This window comes from Pyxicephalus adspersus, chromosome 7 (assembly GCF_032062135.1).
Source record: "Pyxicephalus adspersus chromosome 7, UCB_Pads_2.0, whole genome shotgun sequence".
Classification (NCBI taxonomy): Eukaryota; Metazoa; Chordata; class Amphibia; order Anura; family Pyxicephalidae; genus Pyxicephalus; species Pyxicephalus adspersus.
In genome coordinates this window covers 26,242,065-26,256,537 of record NC_092864.1, presented here as the reverse complement: position 1 = coordinate 26,256,537, position 14,473 = coordinate 26,242,065, and the positions used below count along the sequence as shown (strand labels likewise).

The 14,473-nt window shown below is 40.0% G+C and overlaps 1 protein-coding gene across 2 annotated transcripts in view; it reads left to right on the top strand.

The window, feature by feature from the left end:
- SLC49A4 (solute carrier family 49 member 4) overlaps positions 1-14,473 on the top strand; it is a 36,444-nt gene that overhangs the window by 13,487 nt on the left and 8,484 nt on the right. For both annotated transcript variants that reach the window (XM_072417910.1, XM_072417911.1), the window contains exons 4-8: positions 1,275-1,404; positions 4,944-5,052; positions 6,325-6,392; positions 9,747-9,874; positions 12,149-12,331. In XM_072417910.1, coding sequence (XP_072274011.1) covers positions 1,275-1,404; positions 4,944-5,052; positions 6,325-6,392; positions 9,747-9,874; positions 12,149-12,331 — 618 coding nt within the window. The remainder of the gene's footprint in view (positions 1-1,274; positions 1,405-4,943; positions 5,053-6,324; positions 6,393-9,746; positions 9,875-12,148; positions 12,332-14,473) is intronic.

The window sequence follows — 14,473 nt, the reverse complement described above, 5'->3', positions numbered from 1 at the left end:
TTTTTTTTTCTGTTTTTGCAGCTTAAGGATGGCTTGTTTCACCTGCATGGAGAACTTTGACCGCATGCTGTCTGTTCACAGCAAAATCTTCCACATAAAACTCCCCCCCTCAAATCAACTCCAGGCCTTTTATCTTTTTAATTGATAATGACATAACGAAGGAAATTGCCCACACCAGCCGATGAAATAGCCTTTGAGTCAATTTTCCAATTACTTTTGAGACCCTGAAATGAAGTTATTTTATTAAAAAAAAAAAAGGTCCTAGTTCCTCACATTTTTATGTAATATTTTTGTTCAACCCACTGAATTAAAGCTGAAAGTCTGCAGTTCAACTGCATCTGAGCTGTTTTATTTAAAATTAATTGTGGTAATGTACAGAACCAAAATTAGAAAAAAGTTGTCTCTGTCCAAATGTTTATGGACCTAACTATATATAGATGGTCAGAGCCTCCTGGAATGCGTGATGCAGGTATCCCAGGAGGCTCTGCACTCCCAACGAAAGGGGCGGTGCTGCAGGGTATTGCATTTAAAAATAAATAAATACATTTTCTTTAAATATAAGGGTTGTCTATCCTTTTATGTAAAGTGAAAATGTTGGAGTTTAGGGTCGTTTTAAATCTTCCTTAACTTTGCATTCTCACTTTTTCCCCTGTTCTGATGTCAATGGTTAGACAGGAAGTGATGGAAAATCTCAGCAGAGACACTCAACAGAGAGCATTTCAACCCTTCTATGATGACAAAAAAAAAAACCCTAAATGTAAAGCTGTCCCCATGTTCTATCTACAAAATCATTGTCAGTAGGACAGGAAATGAGCCCCAAGTTGTGGTAATAACCCTGCAGGAGTTCTAAGCTTTTCACATTCACAAGGAAAGTGTTTGCTGGGCATTCAGCCCACACCTGAATTGCAGCTTCATTGCAACGTTTCTTTTGTTTTTTTTACTGCCTGGTATTTTTATTGTAAAGGTCAGCTGAATTTTTACAGCCTTATACATTTTTGTGGTTCAAAAACATGATCACGCAGATGAACAGTCCTAATGCAAAGTCCACATAGGCTTCAAATGAACCTTTTTTTCCAAACCGGCAAAATACATTTCATGTGTATTAAAAAATAATTGCTGGCTGCAGGACAGGTATCAATGTTTCTCCAGCGTGGGCATTATTTAGATTGAGCAGGAAGGGGTTAAAGTTCACCCTTTACTGGACACATACTGCCATTTACAGACCTATTTAGCACTTTGGTACTGATGATACTATTTTTTTTCTTTCTCCACAGAGTTTGGAATAATTGCTGTGGTCTTTGTGTCGGTTGTGGCCTATTTTCCTGCTCGTCCACCAGTTCCCCCAAGTATCGCTGCTGCCAGTCGCAGGTTAACCTATAGGAATAGTATCTGCAAGCTGCTCAGGTGAGGACTATACAAGCATTGGGCTCTGCTTGTCACAATGTAGTGTGAATCTGTCTTTGTGTGAATGAACCCCATATATTTAGTGTATTTAGTATTGGAACGTAAGTTCCTCTGGTGTAAAAACAGATGTAATTGGTTTAGTAATTTCTTTAAATGCAGAAGATTGTGTCAGCTCTTATTATTATTCAAGTCATCTCCTAAAGATTATTTAACATGCTGTACAGTAAAAACCTCTGCCAGGCCATAGCATTGTGATATGTAAACCAGTAATGTCATCAGGTAGTAGAATTATATTGTGAAATGCGTCCAACGATTCCTGTACACTACAATCCTCACTCGCTGTTGGTAAAATACTCCATTCCATAGATATTGTCAGGAGCCAATTAGAGTGTCTCCCTCAAGTCAAGTAGGGTCAATCATGGGATCACTCACAAACTAATTTTTTTCATATTGTCCCCAAGTAAAAAGGTATAAAATGTTTGTATAAATACACAAAGCAGGTACAGTGAACCCAAGCTCAGACATTGCACAGCCTTTTAATATAAACTCACAGCGATCTTACAAAGCTGTTAGAAACCGACTAAAACCTGACTCTTTGTTGTGAACTTTTAGAAGGAATCGCTTCCTAGCACAAGCAGCTAAAAGTGTCTAAAAATGCTTGTTTTAAATCACAAACTCCTGAAAAAATAAATCATGCAAAGTTTAAAATAAATTAAATAATTACACACTAAACCTTCCATGCAGTCTAGCAACATCCTAAAATTTTCTGAAGTCTTCTTAACCTTCACTTCTCCAACTCTCCACCCTCTAGAAGTACTGGCATCCTCTTCTGTTGTGGCCTGCAGTTCAGGGATCATTTACAGTGGGGAGTTACACATTAGGGAGCATTGCTGCCCCTGACAACCATTAGCCAATGGTAATACTCCTTGGTGTATACCTTAACAACCATAGAGCCTTGTTATAAGGAACACCATGCAAAAGTGTTCCTTACCTTGATATCAATCGGTAATAAAAATGTAGTTTCAGTTTCTCTGAATATGCATTTTCTGTTTATGTCCCAATGTAACCCATTCTCACCACAATCACCTCATGTATAAACACGGGGAAATCTTCTTTTGCAAGGTCTAGTCCTATAGTCCTAACAACTTCCTAGTCATGTCTACCACAACAAAACTTTCCCAAAGAATGCAAATTTTATGGCAGGTTCCCAAAGTTCACAAGATTGAGGTAAATTGGGGAATGGAAGAGAGATTTCCTATGTCAGAGCTGCCCCCTCCTTACCCCTCATTAATCTGATGGCTGCTGGGGTTCAATCAGAGGTGGAGGAAGCTGGCCCGGGGAGATGATTGCAGGAGAATAGTGACCAGCACAGCTGTGACATCGGCAAATCCCCAGAGACTAAAGGAGGCTCCTGTATCTTAGATGCTTTCACACTACAGGTATACAGCTATGAAATAGGAGAACAGGGGTGTAAACGTCAGAGTTTATAAAAGAGAACCTTTTATTTATTATTATATACCCAACTCACAGTGTGGTGGTCAGTGGGAAGAATTCCTTTTACATTGCTGGCCATTGGGAGAAAAGTCACCATTACAGACACCCTTACAAAAAAAACATTGGTGTCACTTATACTGACCTGAGGGGTACAAAACTACTCATTGCTTAAGGAACCCCTAGCAACCTCTGGTGAAACCGTGGATGAGAAACACTGATCTACGTACAGGAAGTGTATTGCTATTGTTTAGGACAAAGGAATGCAGGAAAAAATATATTTTAGGGTACTACTTAGGCACTGTGACCATTTTTAGATGTTTCCTATAATCTAGTAAATTTACATACTGATTTCAGGTTCACTTTAGCCTAATAAGTACACTTATTGCTGTCAATTACAGATTAGTTCCCTTAGATTCACTCCCATCTAGGAAGATAGAAAAAAATGTTACATTTGGAAATAACTCCAAACTAAGCTGTGAGATTGCATTTTATTGTTTCTTATATTCCGTGTTCATTAGTTCACTTTAAATGTTTCTTTAATCTGTGATGTATTCTCCTTGTCCCTGTCACATTGTGCACCTTGTATTTGATATGTTGTTTAATCCCCCCTTGTAAAAGTGAAGGATAGCAGGCTTGCAGTGGTCAGGGTTCCATATTTCTCTCATCTGTGTTGGAATATTTAACAGAATTGTTGCAGGACGCGGACGCGCAGCTGCTCCCCCGAGAGATTGTTGGGATGAATTGTTAGAACAATCGCCTATTTTCCACCACAACTGCATTGATTTGGAATATGTGTTTATAAGGGTCGAGTACAATAAAGATTAAACCTCCCATGGCTCTAAAAAATGGTTCTGGCGGTGTGACGTATTTTCACTGTGCAAGATGAATGTCTCGGTATGCCGCCATTCTGCAGCAGATTTGTTAACACTCTCAGGCAAATGAAATGCGCTTCTGGTTTTATATTTTTGAGATTCTTAACAGCTTTTTCTGGTAAATGGAGAAAAAAGCAGTCTAAATAGATTGCGGGTATTACTTGAACAAATTAATTGTTATTAACTGAACAAATCCTAAATTCCGTCACCTAAATTGACTCGATTAGTAAAACCTCATAGAAGACATTTTTATGTCATTTTTTTAAAGCTAATGTTTGTATAAAAAATAAGCTCTTAAGATACTTGTGCAACTGCTTCATAGTATAGGGTGACATCTTATGTGTAATATTTGGGCTCCTGCATTGTTCCACATAGGCTTATGATGGAGAGTTTAAGTGGTGGTTTCAACATGCATTGCACAGGCACAATCCATTGTTTTCCATATCAGAAAACCTACCCTCAGAAATGCCAGTCATTCATTGGTGCGGTGTATGTAGACAAGTGGCAACAGGGGCCGTTATCAGCACTGAGCTGCAGAAAATGAAAAATAGTGGAAACAGTATTTCAAAAAAGTTGTTGGGTCCTCTCCTCCTGGGCCACTGTCTGTATTCATCTGTCATTTGCAACCCCTATTTAATGTACAGCACTGCGTAATATGATGGCGCTATATAAATACTGTTTATTAATTATATTAAAAACACATTGTGCGTTAGAGTGCAAGATGAATGCCATTCATTTAGTGTTACCAAATAATTTAAAGTTATACTGCAATTTTCTCAGGCCATGTGAATCTATTGGTCCAACCATTAGCTTTGACATATGCAGTTAGCCAGTCAGGGAGAGAAAATGGAACCCCAACCTTCGCATGAGAGGGAAATTCGCCCCTATCCCTAGTGTCGGCGGCAGGCACGGGCGTCCCCCATCCCTGGTGTCGGGGGCAGGGAAACGCCACCCAACCCCTGGTGTCGGCAGCAGGTATAATGGACCAGGGGTCAGTTAAAGGTAAGGTATTGGCTGAGGTTTGGACATCCCTCGTTTAGTTCTTATGTCAATGTCCATTACCAATAGGGATGAATGCTCAATGAGCTGCTGTGTGTTTCCCTATGCCTCATGTATGAAGCCGTATCCATACTGTTTTCGTTTTTAACATGAGTTTTTTTCGTCTTTACTCAGCAATGTTCGGTTCCTAATGATTGTGCTGGCTTACGCGATACCTCTGGGGTTTTACGCTGGATGGTGCGGTGTGTTGGATCTGATTCTAACACCTATTCATGTTACCCAGGTAAGTGTCACCTTTGTATATATATCATCTGTTGCTCCCTGTGCATAATTGTAGTGTGGTGTCTACATTTACGATACCAAGCTCTTTCACTGAACAGACAAAGATGTAAACTTCAAGCAGCAGGTGCATTGCAGAAGTGATAAATGTTAAAGGAAACTGTGCGTAGTTAGGGTTTTAAAATCATCCAAATTGATTAAATATAATGTTACAATAAAACTAAGGTTCTGCTGTATGGATTTCCATAAATCGTCTTAATCCTTAGCAATTCAGGTCTACATTATATAAAGGTATAAGACCAGATGTCTATCATATTCTCAGGGGCCAAAGTGTCAGCTTGCCGCATCCAGCAGGGTGTGCAGGTGAGTCAGGCTGGAATGTGTTATGTTGCCAGGTACCCTCCATATGTCCAGTAGTCAGCATGATGCCATGTGTTGGGATATTGCCAGCTGGGCAGGTAGTGCTAGGTTGTTAGGGATGACGATGGCAAAAAAAGGATTCAGAGTTTCCAGATTCAGAGATTCTTTCTGTACAGCATCAGCATTTTAATGAATTGTTTGATGCTAATTATATGTGCAATAACATGGTTATTGTGTATATGTGGTCATTGTGAATTTGAAGGGCAATGTCCTAACGTGTTGAAAAATTTGTGTATTTTATAACACTACAAACATTTTTATGAATAGTTAGCCAGCCAGCCTGTATGCATAGAATTAAACAATGATGATAGATTTTATATATATATATATATATATATATATATATATATAATCTATTAGGGCTCCGTAATATGTTGGCGCTATATAAATTCAGTGTGCAAGCTGGCAGCCTATTTATTGTGACCCAACTCTTTAGTAACTACAATTTTTGAAAAATTTAAATTTCTCCTTTCCTTAGTAATTTTTTTTTTACGCTTGGGACATATTGTCATGAAACTTTTGCCCCTGGTCATTTAAATAAATAACGATAATAATTGGACCTTACCACTTTCATTGCTCTGTGGTCCAGTTCGGACTGGGACGTTCCCATTGCACGCATTATTGGCAGTGGACTGAGAACGAAATTTTGCTGCTTCATACACGACAAGCTGCTATGCTCTGTATGTCCCGACAGCTTTCTCTCACGGTCAGAAATACATTTGCTGCAGTATCTGTATCCTCTTTAGGGGTCATCATTTATTATTACTATTTTTTTTTTTCCCTGAATTGTTGGGGGTTTTGCCGCAGGCTTCTTAGCGCCGTGCACACCTAATTCTATATTTGTCCTGCTCTGCAGGTTGATGCTGGCTGGATCGGGTTCTGGTCCATTGTTGGGGGATGCATTGTTGGAATTGCAGTGGGCAGGTAAGAAAACTCTATAAATAAAATTGTTGGAGGGGCAATAAGTAAATATTGTTTGTGGTGTCATGTCTGTTATTGGCAGGGAATGTGAAATGGTATTGAATAAGGAAGAACATTAATGACAAGTTAGGGTGTGATGGCTCAGCATTGACAATGTCTTCATCCCTCATTATATGATCATTGCATACTTTAGTGCTGACTAGGACTGGGAAGTGAAAATGTAACCACATAATTCTTTTGAGTATTTACTGTACACTGCATGCAATTAGCACATAGTCAGATGTGTTTCAATCTGACCTCATAAACCAGATTTTCCAGAAACAATTTCATATAATGTGCACCAGAAAACATGAGCCTAATAAACCTTTACTTGTTCATTAGGTGATTCAATACAAAGACTGTGTGCGTTCTTAAATAATTTTTTTAAGATCAAAATTTTGTACCAACCCCTAAATACTTACAGATAAGGTATAAGAACTCCATTGTACATACAAAGGGACGAGTTGATTAATGAAGATATGTGTTATCATACTACATGGGGAGTCTTATCTGCTGACGTGTTTCACCCACATAGTCTTCCTCAGAGGGTCTAGGTATGGAACACATTAAACTCATATGAGATTCACAGGCTTTTGCAGTGGCAGTAACTTGAATGGAAGTGGAAAAAAAAGGAAGTATACATATTGTTTTCTATAAGGTAACAGGATGTTCTGTAATTTGTTCGCCGCTTGAGGGGGAGGGGTTTGAAGTTTTCTTCCCAGACCCCTCTTAAGTTTTGTGGGTTAGCTGCTTTGCTTTCCATAGGTGAATAAAATTTGCTCCAAAGAGTAAAATAAGAGTTTTTAGTTCCCAAAGTAGCCTCGGCTGCTGTATGTTCAGACAGCAGTTGGTAAGAAAGCATTCTAGCATCTTCAGTGAAATCAATGGGAGCAAAGGAGAGCATAGCAAACCTCAAACCCCCTCCCCCTAAGTGGGGAACAACATTACAGAAGATCCCCTCATCCTGTTACCTTTCTGTTGGTGGGCATTCTAGTTCCTTATCGGAGTGAGATTCATCCAACTGATAGTCTCACCAGAATATGGAGTGAGGTTTGCTGATGGCACTAACTGTGCTTCTCATTGGTCTCCTTGCTGAAGAAGTAGCTTTGCCTGATGACCTGCAATGCTGGGTGGGAAGAAAGTGTAGGCGGGTGGCTGACCCCCCTGCATTGTGACCCAACTCAACAGTAGCCACCCAAAAACAGCTGGCTGGTTGCTGAAAAGTGCCAGGTGGGGCTGGGCAGATTACTGTCTGGTATTACCCCACCAATCATCAAATTACCATTCATCAAGAGAACTGCTCTGGTATAGGAAGGCAAAGTATTGGTCCCGTTCTTCAGGCACTACAGTTACTACAGTTCAGCCCCCTTATTAAATAAAATGCAGTTTGCATTTTATGATTGCATTTTTTCACTGGTTGCCATTAAGGTTTGTGTTTTTCTTCCTAAGGGCAACAGCACCTCTTTGATATTTTTTTTTACCTGTACCCTTCTGTGCTGTTGCCAAGTGTGTTCGCCAGCAATTTGAGCCATATACAGTCATCTTTGGACCAATAAAATAGTTATTGCAGCTGTAACTGCCGTCTGTCGGATGGAGAAAGAATGCTTGTCATATTAAAGCACAGAGGAGGTGGCATTGAAAGCCAATTTGCCAGTGAATAGGAAGGTCATTGATGCAGCCGATCCTGGCAGGCAGCAGCACAAGCCACAACGGTTGTCACCTAATGAGACTTGAGGCCGCTCGTCTGTCTTCTCTGCTGGGCTGGATCCATGACGAGTTCGGCTGTAATAATCTGCTGAAAGTTGTAATCAGGAAAATGAGGTCGTAATTCTTGTCACATTTCACAGATTTCCCTAACCGAGAAAATGCGGCTGCCGGGCTTCTCATTATTCCACCCAAACGCCTTTTGTATTTCTCTTCCAGCAGCTGCTGATGTTTAGGAGGGCAAAAATCACCCAATTTTGGCTTTATACTGTCATGTTCTTTGCATTATCCTCCATCGAATGCACCATGACAGCCTGTAATTGTGTCTCCAAAATGGCTTAATTACAAAGCGCCATTTCAGTTCCTAATTTGGAAGCTAATACTCATATGATATAATGTGGAGCTTCTTCTGTGGAGGCGCACGTGGAACCGCTTATCAAGACAAAACAATTGTGAGGCCTAGAAAAAATAGCTTCAGAAAATGTCAAATCTCCTCTGTATGAGAAAATAAATCTTAAGGTTAACGTTACTTACAGTTTATTTTTTTTCCTTTTGTCTATAGAATCAATACATTTATTATAACATTTATTTGTGTTAATATACATGATATGGCCAGAAATATGTAGACACTTCACTAAATCATCGAGGTCAGGTGTTTCTAGACATTATATTAAATGCACAAAGAAAACAATGTGATATTAATATTGACCTTATACAAAGATATTCATGACCAAGAGACGAGGGTGGAGGGGACTCCTTATTAATTGCCATGAAAAAAGCAACTCCATATTAATGGACATAGTTTTGAAATGGTATGTCTGAACAAAGTCATACTGGTGCGATGGTCAGATATCCACAGACATTTTCGACATAGCATATGATGGTGTAGGTATCCATATTTTGCTTTACAGCACTAGTAAGCAGAAGTTAAATATACAGTGTGCATGGGTTGCTTCACTAATCATTCATAATTTTAAAATAACAAGAAAAAGTACAGTAAATTCATACAGTTTGACTTTCTGGGTTGCAATGATGTGACTCCCATGTGTGCCCATGGGAGTTCATCATTCCGACAATAATGTCAGTAATGTATGTTCTGCAAAAGATTACATACAGACGGGAAGGTTTGCTTAGGAATTTGCATCACTCCAAGGTCTAGTATCACAGAAAAGCATTCAATAACTAAAGACATCGCTGTGAGGTTTCAGGGATTCAAATACCCCCTTTTTTTAAAGCATAAATATCAGAATCTGAGTGAATCTGTGACAAATATATAAAGTATATATGTAAGTGGTCGTCCAAGACTCAGTAAAGTGCTCAGTGACACCACCACCCATAGTGTCCAACTTAAAAATTCCCGGGGTATTAAAAACATTTTGCTAACTGGGGGACCTTAATACATTACTAATAACCTGTTTTTAGGATGATGAGTTATGGATACATTTAACTGACTGTGACCAGAAAACTGGGCACTCACCTGCATTCTAAATAAAAAATATCAAAATGATGATTTACTGTATTGGAAATTATAAACACTCTGTTAGGTATCTTGTGTTTGGGTCTCATCTAAATCTTTTTGGTTCTGCAGTCCTGACCTCTGTCCACTCCTTTCAGATTTGCAGATTCCATCCGGGGGGTCCTGAAGCCCATCCTTGTCTTACTTTTCTCAGGCTCCACGCTGGCGGCCACGTGGTTTACACTAACCTTTCTCAGCAATGTCACTCACCTTCCTCTCACTACAGGTAAGTGTGTAAGTCACGTTTTTCATTTCACCGACCCTCAGGGTGACCCCAATATGATCCTTATGGCTGATGCATAAATTCAGAATTGTCATTGTACTTTTTTTTACCCAAAGTATGATCATCTTCTGTTTCCAATATTCCAGTCTGTGTCATTTTTATTTTACTCCTTTTTGTTTATTCAGAGAAAAAATTAGAAAAATGAGGAAAAAGTGTAAACAAAGTGGATAGACTATTGTGGGAGAACCTGGGTAATCCAGCAAACCTGGAATGGATTAAATAAAAAAAATAAAAGTTCCTAAATGTTTTTAATCCTGGGCCAGATCCATTTCAGATATGCTGGATTACCTGGATTCTCCCATGTGAGTCTATCTTCTCTGGTCTTGGAAAGCTTTATTCATTTGGGCCCTATCATATTCAAAACCCTCCTTTTTTACTCTTAAGTTCCACCTTAATAACTCCCTGTATGCACAAAATTTACATATATATCTGTCAGCTGTGTAGGAGCTCATAATTCAGCTTTAGGAACCTTTTACAACCCCTGTCAGGTTTCACATTCTCTCATCATTGTCGGACTGCACTCACCTATTGAATCCTTCTGCAAGGTCACCAGGCAAAACATTCATTAAAATGAGATTGTAGAACCATACGAGTGTCACCTCCATTACTGTCCCCCATCACCTACAAACTTTCCAATTCTCCTCTCCAATAACAATTAGTTACAATAAAATGTATTATTTTTCCTAGAACATCATCTTTGTTCCGCCAATCTCAGCCTTGCAGGGATCCTTCATATTGTCCCAGTGTTTATTATCGCATGCAGGGAATTCTTTTTGCTAGTTGTGTTTTTTAGATATAAATATTGAGGGGAAGAATTCTGAGGTCGCCCCCCTCTTGTGAATGTCGCTGATAATGCCAATTTACATTTTTGGCAGCAAATGGCTTTCTGGGGCCATGCGAGCTAATGATTCGTAAATCGGCCTGATTGTTCATTAGGGCCATCCGTCTCGGGGATCTGCAATATGCCGACATGCAGCAATTGTCTCCCATCCCAGAAATATTTATTTTGCCAATTCCTCTGCACAAGCAAATTCTTGTAAATATAGTATTTTGTCTTCTCTACATCAGCATAAATTTCATGGTACTGAGGGAATTTTTTTTAACCCCAAGGTTGGTAGAATAACAACTCATACCAAGTCTGATTAAATAAATTCCTGATTTGTTAGAATATAACGCTCTGCTGTAATGGTTTAGGAAAGATCTACATTTTATCATTAAACAACTAATCTTAAGAAAAAAGTGTATTTGCCAAGGCTGGGATGAGATGTTCCCAGTCTGCTGCAAGCATGAGAAAGCATTTTCTCAGTCACCTTATCCTCAGGGATCAGAGCCAGCACATTTGTGTTGCAAGTCACAAAGTGGGAGGCTGCAGCAGGGGCTGATCTGTGTCGGGCATCAGTGAGCACAGCCAAGAACTGCTCATGCACCAATATTTACATGATTGTGTCATTTCAGTGTCCCTTTTGATTTTTGAGCATATTATTCTGCAAAACGTGACCTCTACAAAAAGTCATTGGGCCTGATTTATAAAAGCTCTCCAAGGCTGGAGACAATACACTTTTATCACTGAAGCTGGGTAATCCAGCAAACCTGGAATGGATTTCCTAAAAGTAATTTGCTTTTTGTTAGAAAATGTTTTCAATCCTTGACCAAATCCGTTCCAGGTTTGCTGAATCACCAATCATCATCATCAAAGTGTATCCTCTCCAGGTGTTGGAGAGCTTTCAGAAGTCAGTCCCAATGTCCTCTCTAAAGTCCAATAGGACACATTTGAATGCAGCTCCGTATTACAAGCAGTGAAGGTAACTGTATTGCAGAAGGCAGAAGCCCCTCTTTTAGTCCCTGTGCTGGGTGGAGTCACTTCTTATTGGCATGCTGATAGGCTCCTCTGTTCTCTACCACTATCAGTTTACTGTATTACTGTTCAATCACAAGTGTCATTGTCTGCCATCTCTGCTTACTGAGTCCCCAACCCAGAATAAGCTTGTATCCAGTAAATGGGGAACCTTCAGGTAAGTGACCTGATAAGTAGTGAGGCCACGATATGGATGACAGCCTCAAAACAGACGCAAAGTCAGTACTGGCAGCTCCCTTGTTCCTGGGACAGGTTCTTTTAAACGCCTGGCTAGAATAACCAGATAGGCATAATGAGGTGGGAATATTTTTGACCGTGTATGTTAATTTGACACCACAACCTGTTTATCTTTTGTCTTGTAGCAACTCTCTACACCTCCTGTATACTGATCGGCATTTTCCTGAATGGCTCGGTGCCCATATTCTTTGAGATGTTCGTGGAGACGGTTTATCCGGTGCCTGAGGGAATTACCTGCGGATTCGTCACCTTCCTCAGTAATATCTTCACTGGTGTTCTCTTGGTGTTCTTAACCTTTTATCACACAGGTGAGAGACTTAGACCACTGCATCCTTGTATATGTATCTGTGTGTGCATTGTCATTTATATTCCTCGATCATAAAACTGGCAAATGTAACAAAGTCCTTTGCTGTAATGCAGTCTCACTCATGTGGAAGGGGCAGAGACACCAACTACTGGGGTAGAGCTCACCATTGTGGGAGGGACACCAAACTACTAAGGGGGAGGAAGCTTGCTGTTGTGGGAGGGGTATAGACACCAACTATTTGTTGGAGGGGCAGAGACACAAAATCCTTTGATGTATCTCAGCGCTTATTTAAGGAACCCAGATTTCTGGGTTGTGATTCAAGCAGCTGTTTCCTACCCAGTACTTAAATTTTCAGTTTTTGTTGGACTTTAGATGCTGTCTGTTAGATGGACTAGATGCTGTCTGTTAGATGGACTAGATGCTGTCTGTTAGATGGACTAGATGCTGTCTATTTTGGAAGCCATAAGGCTCAGAAAGTATCTGAAGTAAGAATGACTTTCATTTCTTATAATAACTCCTCCGCAGTGCATTTTGAATTTGGCCGCAATTGGAGTAATTTCCTCTGATCTGATAAGCCGAGTGGGATTGTAGAGGTGTTGGGTGGTTTCTATCTTTCCTGTAGATTTGTGGTCTCCCTTGTTCTGCATGAGTTGAATGCAGCTCCTCCAACCCCGACATCAGCAGACCTGAGATATTTCCTCTCCTGATGGCCCTGAGTAATGATCCAATTTCACCTGTGCAGATTAGAACTGCGGCAGCTTCCCTCTGTGCAGTGAGGGGATGAGGTGACAGTAAGTCGCTGCCATGTGTTTCTATCGATGGCGTGGTTTATATTGTTCTTGGTTATCATGCTGCTTTGTGCGGAGCAGCCTGCAGGAATTTACAATCACAAACAAAAAGATGCAAACGTGTCTGAATTAGACTGACCCCGTGCAGGACGCATTGATTGGAGTAACTAAAGGACTGGTATTCTGACATCTGTATTGTAGGAATTGTACTTTGTAATAATGCCATTCTGCGTTGTATTTATATCCTTCTCCACATTTACATGTCCTTGGCTGATCAGGAAAAACAAAAGTATTCCTGTAGCTGCTTGTGGTTGACAGTTTTCATGTTTTCTGCCAATCTTATCACTTCCCTTTTCCTGGCTTACATTTAAAGGTGAAGAACGGTAAAAGTAGGTGCATGAGAAAGGATTTACCAATTCTATTGTTACATTGCCTACAAATATTTTCCTTGAAGACAACTTATGGTTTGACAATAAAAAGGTTCTCTTTATTGTTGACCCCATCACATCACATTTTTTGTCGCAGTTCCTATCACTTCTTGCCCAAACCAACAAAATCCAAATATCCAGTACTTTTTGGTGTGGTTAGGCATGGGACTCCCTCTTATGTTACAATGTGCTTGGCAAATGGCTGCTGAGAGGCAGTCTTGTAACGTGGCAGTGGGGACGCTCCTTGGTTGTAAGTTGCAGCTTGCAAATCCATCCAGAACCACTCAAATTATCCAAAACCACCAATTATATATTATTATTATTATTAATAATAAACTTTATTTACATAGCGCCAACATATTATGCAGAACTGTACTTTAAAAAGGGGTAGCAAATGACAGATGGATACAAACAATGACATTAGAGGAGAGAACCCTGCCCAGAAGAAATTACAATCAAAGAATATAGATTAAATTACATATAATAAATTATAACTACCAACCCATAACAGAACAGGTGACAGAAGGTTCATCTGCTGGTGGTTGCAGGGGGTGGGTATTCTTAGTGGCACATGTGTAATATCGCATACAGTCCTGAAGTATTGTGAACCCAGCCTGCATGATGAAATGCACCCTAGGGAGGCATATAAAGAACAACCTGGACCCGCAAGAAATTGGCAGAATGAAAAGATGATGTTCTGCCCGACGAGGACTGCTAGCACTGCACCAAGGAGGAAGCTGGGAACAGCACTGGAGCATGGGGAGGAAAGGAGAATTTAATTTTTTTTTCTAATATGGGGGTAAAACAAGAATAAATAAACTCTTTTTGAGTTGAAAGCTTACGGCAGCTGTTTTCCGATTCTGCTCCTCGTCCATCAAACTCGGCAGCTGTAAGGTCACCACAAACCTGGCTGACACTTGCGTGGTT